At 60.4% G+C, this 10,195-nt stretch overlaps 2 protein-coding genes across 2 annotated transcripts; one reads left to right on the top strand and one right to left on the bottom strand.

The window, feature by feature from the left end:
* Positions 1-340: 340 nt before the first annotated feature.
* Positions 341-3,456, bottom strand: LOC119094960 (cytochrome P450 2B2). The gene is made up of 3 exons (XM_037217871.1): positions 3,431-3,456; positions 2,413-2,585; positions 341-2,103 (listed from the first exon to the last, which is right to left on the bottom strand). Exons 1-3 carry the CDS (start codon positions 3,454-3,456, stop codon positions 734-736), a joined length of 1,569 nt encoding a protein of 522 aa, XP_037073766.1. The 3' UTR covers positions 341-733.
* Positions 3,457-3,944: 488 nt separating this feature from the next.
* Positions 3,945-9,276, top strand: LOC119094959 (solute carrier family 22 member 15). The gene is made up of 7 exons (XM_037217870.1): positions 3,945-3,953; positions 4,266-4,510; positions 6,494-6,628; positions 7,251-7,378; positions 7,918-8,064; positions 8,929-9,063; positions 9,173-9,276. Exons 1-7 carry the CDS (start codon positions 3,945-3,947, stop codon positions 9,274-9,276), a joined length of 903 nt encoding a protein of 300 aa, XP_037073765.1.
* The last annotated feature ends 919 nt before the right edge of the window (positions 9,277-10,195 follow it).

Genomic DNA, 10,195 nt, shown 5'->3' with positions numbered 1-10,195 from the left:
TGACGCGTCAGTCAGCGCCGGCCAGTGTCGGGCGCGTGCCGCGGACGTCTCCCCCTCCCGAGCTGGGAGACGCCGAGGTGTCGGTAGTGGTGGATTGTGCTGACGAGTGAGGTGATAGTCAGGTAGCGTGACGCCTCAGTCAGCGCCGGCAAATGTCGGGCGCGTGCCGCGGGCGTCTCCCCCTCCCGAGCTGGGAGACGCCGAGATAGCGCTCCAGACGTTAGACTCTCGTATAATGCCAGCCACGGTCTGCAGGGCACAGTCCGGTGCTGCAATGCGTGGATAGTTTCGTGGCGTTATGGGAGTTATTGCACGCCTTCACACATCTGATGAACACATTTCATTGCCACTTTATTAAGCGTAGCGCTTGATGCGTTGTCTTTGTTAAGACACACCTGCTTTTTCTATTCGATTTTTCGCTGGCTCCCTGCTAAAATGTTCGATTCTAGCAGCGCCGCAGTACATTTGTGCTACATATGTTCTTCTACACATGCTACTGGCTTGTTCCGATTTTAGCGGAGCATCGTGCCCAAGCCCTCTCAAACCGATCAGTGCGAGCACAAAAAACATCATCAGCCAGCTCTGATTCTGGGCGAACTCCGCCTGATCCGAACGAACCGAACGAGTGGAACGAATTCCCCTCCGAACACAGCCTCCCAGAGAGTGGCGTCCACGACCACCGTCACTCCCGCCGAAGCCCAGCCCGCAGGGAGCCGGCACACAGCGGCCCCGCTCATCGGCGCGTGGCTACCACCTTGTAGGGCACGGGCGACGCCAGCCCGCCGGCGTCCGCGCGCGAGAGGTCGTGTTCGCACCCGGCCGGCAGGGCGAAGTTGTAGCGCTGCAGCGCCACCGTGGTGAAGAGGAAGAGCTCGGAGCGCGCCATCGCCTCGCCGAGGCAGGAGCGCTTGCCGACCGAGAACGGCATCAGCGCCTTGCTCGGCTGCAGTTTGCCGTCCGCGTCCAGGAAACGTTCCGGCCGGAACGTCCACGGGTCGGGGAAGTTGCGCGGGTCCTTGTGCACGGCCGGGAAGAGGGCGGCGATCGCGGCGCCCCGCGGCACGGTGTACCCTCCCAGCTCGAACGCCGCCTCCGCCACGTGCATGACGCCCATCGGTGCGATGTCCGCCAGTCGCTGCGTCTCCATGATGAAGGCGTCCGTGAAGGGCATACGCTGGCGGTCGGCGAGCGAGGGCGGCCGGCTGCCGCCCACCACCGCGTCGATCTCGGCCTGCACGCGCCGCTGCGCCGCCGGCCGCGCACACAGGCAGCAGAAGATCCAGCGCAGCGTGGTGGCCGTGGTGTCGCTGCCGGCGTTGAACATGTCGCGGATGGTTTGCACCAGGCCCTCGTCAGTGAAGTGGTGCGGGTCCTTGCGCTGCTCCAGCAGGAAGCAGTCGATGAAGTCGCGCGGCTCGGCTGTCGGGTCGAAGCGGCGCCTGTGCTCCTCGATGACCGGCATGATCAGGTGCTTGCGCGCGTAGCCGAAGAGTTCCAGCACCACGTCCACCTGTGTCAGTGACTTGGGCAGGATCTTGAACAGCACCGGCAGGAACGCGAACCAGTTGAAGCGCTTCGTCTTCTCGGTGAGCTCCTTGCCCTTGTTCATGATGTTGAGCACGCGCTCGTCGGTGATGCCGAGCGTCTCGGAGGCGGCGATGCCCCAGACGATGTTGACAACGGCGATGTCGAGACTCTTGTCGATGTCGAGGGGGCAGCCCTCGTTCGGCGCCACGACCTGCGCCAGAAAGTCGTCCACCTGTTCGCGAATCACCTCCTCCAGCCGCGCCTTGCCCATGCCGAAGTTACGCAGGTGGAAGAGCGCGAATCGGCGCGTCACGTGCCAGAGCTCGCCGGTTGAGAGAATCAGGCCCCGTTCGACGCCGAGCATCTCGAAGAGGCCGCCTTTCGGCCGCCCTGTGGACGCCGCCTTGCTGAACGCCTCTCGGATGAGCGCGGCGTCCGAGAGCACCACCACCGTATCTACACCCAGCTTGACGCTGTAGATGGCGCCGTACTGCCTCTGCCAGCGCAGGAACGTCCGGTCCGGCTGCTTCGGGTCCAGCTCCAGCGCGCGCCCCAGCAGCGGGATGTTCGTCGGACCTGCGGCACGCACGGCGGGTGAGGCGCTGCACTCCGCCGAGAGCGGAGGGAAGGCGCGTTGTTGGTGCCCCTGGCGTTCGTGCCCGCTCGGCTAGGTTTGTCATCGTTGTTGGTTCTTTTCTGACAAAAGAGGGTCATTTTGCTTTCGGATGCCTTCTGTAACGGAGTTAGATCCGCGCGTTAGCGGCCTTAGGGCATGGTAGCCCAAAAATCAGGCTCGGAATGCACCACGCCAGACAAAAACAAAACGAAAACAGCGAAACAAAAGCGATCGGGAGGCGGTAGCCGCGTGCGTTCGGCACCACTCACCGGGCGGGCGTTTTTCGGCCGTTTGTTCTGATAGAGCAACCACACCACCAGAAAGACCACCGTGAACACCACCCACATCATGGCTGAGCCGGGTCCGTCGCGCGCCCAGGCCGCTCTGCACTGCCGGTGCACGCGTCCTCTCCCGACCGCCGCCAGCAGCCGAGTGGCCCACGCTGCCGCGTCGGCCACAAGGCCACCTCCCGCGCGCCGAAGGTCGCCGGCGCGCGCTCGGCTCGCCGGCAGATACTGCGGACGGATCGCGAGTGTTGCGTCAGTTGTCCGGGGAGTTGGTGGCACGTGGAACATGGTGCGCCTTTGTGCAATGATGTGGTGGATAAACGAGCGGTTTTGCCCATGGCCTATTGCCGCGGAATTGCCAACGGCGCTATTCCCTCCGATGAGGTTCTGGCCACGGCGGCTCAGCCTGCCCGCAGTATGCGTGGGCAGTCCCGCCGTCGTTTTTAGCTCTAACAACAACAACAACAAAACGTAAAAAAATGTGGTAACAACGGTTGTCTTATAGTAAGTGCACCCTTATATGCTTACCATACGGTCAGGATTTACGATGCTGAAGTCTAATTGAACCTTGATTAGTGTGGAGGCGGTGAGGAATCTTAGCAAAACATGGTTTTGCGCATGAAAAAGCTATTTGTATAGAGTTTGCCTGTTTGTTTGCACTTAACCTGTTGACGTCATTCTGGGAAACGTTTGGAAAACGAATCTTCAATAGAAGTGTGTCGTACGAGCTATATATATATATATATATATATATATATATATATATATATATATATATATATATATATATACATGCCTATATAATTCATCGTTTACAAACCAGTCGTTACAATTGAACCGTTTCCTTCGTTAATCATGGCCTTAATAATGACAAGGGAATACATTTATGGGTGGAATGTTTTCACCCACCGTCCTTGTGTCGAATTACATGTCACATACGTTCATGCTTATCTCATGTTTGTGGTGTTCAAATCAAGATGTACACTCGAAAGACCAATACCTCCCTGGGAAGGAAGTCAGTACCATTACCCCTAAGAAGTAACGTTTCGTAGCGCCACTGGCGGTTGAGATTAGCTGCTCATCACCGCAGGAGAACTCTGCTTTTGCACGGCATTTAGTTTGTTTTTGGAGCTGCGAAACCATTGTGTTGCTGAGCGTGGCCGCTTTAGGGCTATCACCTTGCCCAGCAGACACGTGCCTTTCTCGCAACACGGCCCTCCGTGGGAGTAGAACGCCACGCCCACTGCCGCTGGTCTCGGCAGTCAGCTGATGCCGCGTGTCGTGGGCCTGCGGGCGGGAGGCCGTGGAGCCGGCGGACCCGACGGCCTCGCCCGCCGGGTCTCGCCGAGCATGTGGCGCGCGCGGCCCCGCAAACCGCCGCGTCATCCGGACTGGGGCGGCTGCCATCAGCGCCGCAGACGTGGCGCAGCCGAGCAGACGTGGCGCAGTCGAGCGCTGATGCAACTGAAGAGGGGGGTGATCATGTGGGGACGGATAAGTGCAGAGGTTGGGTTATGTTGTCAGTCAGCGGTGTAGTTCCCTATTCACTTGACCGATTACTCCTCCCCCCCCCCACACACACACTTCGCAAAACTACACACATGTCGTCAGCTTTCTGCTTAATGTTCTGAGAGTGTTCTCTCCCGCTGTGTACCGCCAGCTACCTGCCGGAGGGCTCGTCTGTGACGTCACCCTCTATCTACCGTCAGCTGCCTGCGGGAGGGCTCCGAGGACTCGTCCAAAAAGCAAGAGATTCCTGCGGTGGGAATCGAACCGCGCACCTCGAACCGTCTGTGACGTCACTCCCTGTCTACCGCCAGCTACCTGCCTGAGAGTCCGCGCTGGCTGCTGGTGCGCGGCCACCGGGAGCGGGCGCTGCACGTGCTGCGCGAGATCGCCGCCGGAAACGGCCGGCCCCTGAGCCGGGACCTGTCCGACCTGCGCGCGCCCCGCGACGTCGACTCGGAGGGCATCGGCACGCTGCTGCGCACCGGCCGCGGCGCCGCCTGGACCCTCATACAGATCCTGGCCTGGTGAGATGCCGCGGCGCCGCCTGGACCCTCATACAGATCCTGGCCTGGTGAGATGCCGCGGGCGGTGCTGCTGTGTGGCGGGAGGGCGACGCCCTGACGCCGCTAGCACAGCAGCTCATGAGGAGGAGCTGAGGTAAGGGGGGATGTTGGAGGAGGTGCGGTGTTCGTCATTTGTAGGCCGGCACGGGCAAGGTACGTGTTGCGGCAGTTGTCCGAAGCAAATGCTAAAACACTGTTTTCCAGTCGAAGGGGTTGGGAGCATCGTTGGCCTCGTGGCACAATTGGCAAAACATGTCATTAGTGTCGTGGATAATCGTGGAGGCACAAGTTTCGGTTGAATTTTATTTTAAGAACTACTGTATCGTCAAATTAGCCGCCGCCTGAGGAAGGCTCCACAAGATGGGTGACAAGGCTGTGGAGAAAGCCGTAAGTTTTTGCTCTCTGAACACCACACGGAAAAGGCCCGCAAGATGTGGCGCATGAACGTCAACAATTCACGCGTTGCATGCATGACGAAGCTCACATAAGTACAGGCTCAGCTTTACTGGGATATGTTGTCGAAAGCAAGCTGTTGCTATGGGTTGTTTAATGCAAATGTGCCAACCGGGAATCAGAAATGTCCAGACCATGCGAGCTGTCGCCAGCACCGTGTATTGGAGAGTTTCACCAACAGCATCTACCTGCAGCACGTGCTAAAATGGTCCGTTGTCACCGTCACGTCGCCACCGTCAATCCCAGTGACGTCACCGGCCATCTCAGTTACTGTCACCACCCGCCGAGCCGATTGTCGATTTGGACCGAGTCGTCAAGCACCTGGCAGATGGCCTGCGCACCGGGCTGCCCTCCGCAGTCGCGGCTGCGCCACAGGCCGTCGGGCTCCGTGAAGCTGCAGTTGAAGCGGTCCCGCGACCCCCAGGAGGCCTATTTCGTGAAGCTGACGTCGCCCCAGTGGGCCCATGTCCAGAAGCGGTCCGGGAAGCCGATCAGACCGAGCCAGACGCTGCTGTTGCCCGTCAGCTCGTGCCGGGTAGTGGGTCGTCTTCAGCGCGGGGCACAAGAGGGAGGGAGGGAGCAGGTACACGCGACACCGACTGAACGTGTCACGACGACTGGGGACGTAGAAATACCGGATATGGCAGGAATCAAACTACGTATTTTCACACACCACTTTCGCGATCATGAATGCTACCGAGCCCGTGCGGAAACCTGCGCATAGCGAAATATTCTGCGGCGGGAATCGAACCTGGGACCTCGGGACGTACCTGCACGGCCTGGTTCTGCGTGGACCGAGCGCGCGCTGGCCATCACAGCGCCGGTATGAACGCCTGTAGCAGAGCGTGGCCGCACCGAGCCAGCGGCACCGGCCCGAGCTCCGGGTCGAACCAGTAGCAGGAGGGGCTGCGGCGCGGCGGGGTGGCGCCGGGCAGGCGGCGCGCTCCCAGCGCCCAGCCGCCGCCAGCAGGCAGAGCAGTACGGCGGCGACGCGCGGGGACATGGCCAGGCGGCGAGCGGTACTGCGGCGCTAGTCGCGGTGGGCTGCACGGCGGTGCTCGCGCCCTGGAGCGATCAGCTGGCATGGCGCGCTAGCAAAGTTCGGGTAGGAGGGGGCGGGGGGGAGGGGGGGGGGGGGGGGGGGGTATACGGCTGTGGAGTGCAACGCTTGGGTGGCTCAGCTCATGTAGCCGTACGAAAGACGTGACTTTATAAGGTGCGTAGGGAATGAAGCGGCTAATGTTCCTGATCCTTTCTGAAGGCTGACGTAGAGGAACAGTGTCAGCACGCAATTGGTGAATATTTGTGTAGCGTCTGTTGATCAAATGGATGGAAATGTGTGCAGGTTGTACGCTGCACACGGATTCCCAGACCGTCGAAGTGTGCAGCGGATTCAAGGAGAATTTGTGTGCGTCCTTTTTGCCGCCTTTCCCCAGTTGTTCTCTAAGACAGCGTCGCATCGCATAGTCGGGGCTACACGGCGGAACCGCGACGCCGCTGTGACGCCAGAACTTCAGCTAGCGACGCCCCGCCGGCAGGTTCACCGTCAACCTGGGCTTCTACAGCCTGACCGCGGCCTCGGCCACCGTGGGCGGCGACCGCTTCGTCAACTTCGCTGTCTCCGGCTTCGTGGATCTCCCAGCCCACCTCTTCGTCTTCTTCATCCTGGACAGGTGGGACGCGAAGCTGAGTGTGCTGGCCATGTGCACACTCGTGCTGAACCACGCCGTCCTGATTAGTGGACAGGTGTGCTGAAAAAGTCCGTGCGTATGGGACAGGTATGACCTTTCGCCTTTGTGCCGCACTAGGGACGTCTTAGACATTAACGCCCCTGGACTCGAGAAAGCCCTTGCTCTAGAATATCGGGCCCGCCGCAGACGTGTTGGCCAAACTGGCGTACGGCTCGATCCCGGGTCACGTAGCTTAACTGCTTGGCCGCCATCGGCTGTGCCATTCACGTTCGACGCCTTGTGACTCCTGGTCTTTGTCCCCTGACTCCTGGTCCGTCCCCCTTGACTCCTGACTCGTGCCCCCCTGACTCCTGGCCCCCTGACACGTGACCGTTGACACGTGACCCTTGACACGTAACCCTTGACACGTAACCCTTGACACATGATCCCTGGCATGTGACCCCTGGCACGTTACCCCTGACTCTTAACCCCCGACACGTGGTCCTTGACCTCTTACCCTTAACTCTGACGTTTGATTTGTGGTCTTGGATTTCTGACCCCTGACCTTTGACTCTTGAGTCCTGACCCCTGAAAGGTGACCCGTGACCCATGACCCCGGCGGCAGGTTCGGTCGCCGGCGCTCGCTGTCGGGCGTGTTCCTGGGCGGCGCGGTCGGCTGCCTGGGGGTGCTGGTGCTGCCTGCCAGTGCCGACCACGGACGGCTCGGCGGACGTGCCGCCTTCCTCTGGCTCGGTGAGAACAACGGTCTGGTGCCGTGAGAACATGGGTCAGGGTCGGTGAGAGCAGTGTATGCTTTTGAGAATAGTTGTTTCGGTCGGTGAGAACACTTGCCGGGCTTAGTGGGATCGCTTTTCGGGCCTGTTGGGAACACCCGTGGGACTTGTTGAGAACACTTGGCTGTCTTGGTGTGAATGCTTACCTGGCTGTGGGAAAACATGTTTCGGGCGCGATGAGAATTATGTGCGGCTGGCTCTTTCTGGTCCGGTGAAAGAATTACGAACTCTCGTTGTTCGGCTGCGATACCATACGGTTGTCTGCTGTCGTGGGTAGAAGAACCTTATGGAGTTGTAGTGCAACTAAGGAATACTTAGATAACTGAAGGCAATAGTGCGTGTCAGCGACAAAAATGAACAGTGCAGACGTGAATGTTAACCGCCCGCCGCAAAGTTGATGCTGTGTGCCGACGCTACGTGGAATGTGACCATGTGACCAGTGACGATGAAGGTTGACGGCGTCATTGCTGATGACAACGCGGCCGTTGATTCCGGCAGGCAAGCTGATGATGTCGGCTGCCTTCACGGTGGTGTACGTGCACACGCTGGAGATCTTCCCGACGTCGGTCAGAAACCGCGGCATCAGCGTCATCAACGCTTCCGCCCGCATCTCTGGCATCCTCTACCCCTTCATGGTCCTCCCTGGTGAGCGCGGCGGAGTCGCTCCTGCAGGCGCTGATACGGGCGGAGAGGCGCGAGGTGGTGCTCTCCATATGGCGGACGCCGAGCACCATGGATCTACTCGATCATGTTTGGACAGTGTGTGTGTGTCTTCTGGCCGCGTTTCTGATCCGGGCGGAAGACTACAGGATAAAATGCTCCAAACCGTCACGCACTCTGGCACTGTCTTCATACTGACTGTCTTCGTGCTGTATCTTCATATCATCACGTTCACATACTGCGTATGCGTCTGCACAGACTGTTCATGTCCATCTCGCCGCGAGGCGTATTTGTTCGTGTACCCCGGTGCACCGTGTCGTAAAGCTTCGGGCCGTGTCCTGCCGTGGCGTTCCTCGCCCTGCCCCGCCGTGGCGTACCTAACCCGGCCCCGCCGTAGCGTACCTCACCATGCCCCGCCGTGGCGTACCTCACCCTGTCCCGCCGTGGCGTACCTCACCCTGCCCCACCGTGGCGTACCTCACCCTGCCCCGCCGTAGCGTACCTCACCCTGCCCCGCCGTAGCGTTCCTCACCCTGCCCCGCCGTAGCGTACCTCACCCTGCCCCGCCGTAGCGTTCCTCACCCTGCCCCGCCGTGGCGTACCTCACCCTGCCCCGCCGTGGCGTACCTCACCCTGCCCCGCCGTGGCGTACCTCACCCTGCCCCGCCGTGGCGTACCTCACCCTGCCCCGCCGTAGCGTACCTCACCCTGCCCCGCCGTGGCGTACCTCACCCTGCCCCGCCGTGGCGTACCTCACCCTGCCCCGCCGTGGCGTACCTCACCCTGCCCCGCCGTGGCGTACCTCACCCTGCCCCGCCGCCCCGTGACGCTCTGCCGGCGCCGCCGCAGGACTCCGTGTTGCCGGACCTGCAGTACGCGCTGCTGGCGTCTCTGATGCTCTGCTCCGGTGGGCTGGCCCTGCTGCTGCCGGAGACGGCCGGGCGGCCGCTGTTCACCACGGTGGCGCAGCTGGTCGGCCGCGAGGCGGACTCGGCCGAGCTGCTGTCACTGCTGCGCGAGGAGGAGACGGCGGCCGTGCCGCTCATGGGCCCGCTCGCCGCCAGCCCCGAGCCCGGCCAGCCCCTGACCCGAGCCTGGGGCGGCGCCGGCGGCGCCGAGCGCTGGACAGACGAGGAGGACGATGCCTGGACGGAGGAGACGACGGTGGCAGGACAGGAGGGCGCGCCTGCGACGTGAGGGGATGGGGAGACGGACGGCAATACGGGGAGCTGATTGGGTTCTCAGGAGTCGTCTGTCGGAGGAGGATGTGGCCAGCTGGCGGGCTGGGTTCTACTGCGTCGGCTAGAACTCCGGTCCGGTCTCTGGACCACGGTCCGGCCTCAGTTCGCCAGCACCCCATAGGGTTTGGGTGGCCCACTGGCCGAGGCGGGTCGTCTAGTCGATGCCGGTGTACTGGGTGTGTCCACCGGTTGGGAAGTGAGGGCTGCAAACGGGTTACCACTGGTGTCCAGATTGCGGCAAATCTTGTGCGCCGAATCCGAACTTCCCGGAGAGTGCAATTTAATGCTGGTGCCAACGGTTTTGAAGCATCCATGAAAACTATTTTGGTATTTGAATACGCACGGGTACTGTTTTGCCTGCTCACTTTTCTCGTCGCGGAAGAAGAGGCAGAGAAGCACTGTTTTGGATTTGTGACAACTTTGCGGGTTTAGTTTGAAAATTAGATGCCGTGCTTCGGTATCCCGCGCCCTTGCTTGAAAGGAATGTCTGTATGCTATTGTAAGGTTGTCCGCTGGTATATATATAGAACCTTGTTTCCGTTGTAACAAGGTAGGAAAGCAAAGGTGTGGGGACCTGGTGTAGTCAGCGTTTGAACGTTTGCACGAAAAGTACAATTTTATTGCATTTTTACTGAGCCCGTCGAATGTATTACACAAGTTGTTCCAGCTTCGTATAACGTGCAGCGTTGTCCAGCTGCTGGTCGCACGATCCGTCGCACCCGTGCCGTTGCGTAATAATATTTCCTGGTCATGGCCGCGTACACCACTTACTTGCTGCTCAATGAATCCTACGCGATACAGCCACTGATGGCAAACTCGCCTGCCTCTGGAGATCCGCGTACTGTTGCTGTCATATCATGTGCCGTTCTGGCCGC

The sequence above is a fragment of the Pollicipes pollicipes genome, unplaced genomic scaffold, assembly GCF_011947565.3.
Source record: "Pollicipes pollicipes isolate AB1234 unplaced genomic scaffold, Ppol_2.1 Scaffold_4219;HRSCAF=4965_pilon_pilon_pilon, whole genome shotgun sequence".
NCBI classification, from domain to species: Eukaryota; Metazoa; Arthropoda; class Thecostraca; order Pollicipedomorpha; family Pollicipedidae; genus Pollicipes; species Pollicipes pollicipes.
Note: the sequence above shows the minus strand (reverse complement) of the source record. Positions and strands in the feature narration are given on the sequence as shown.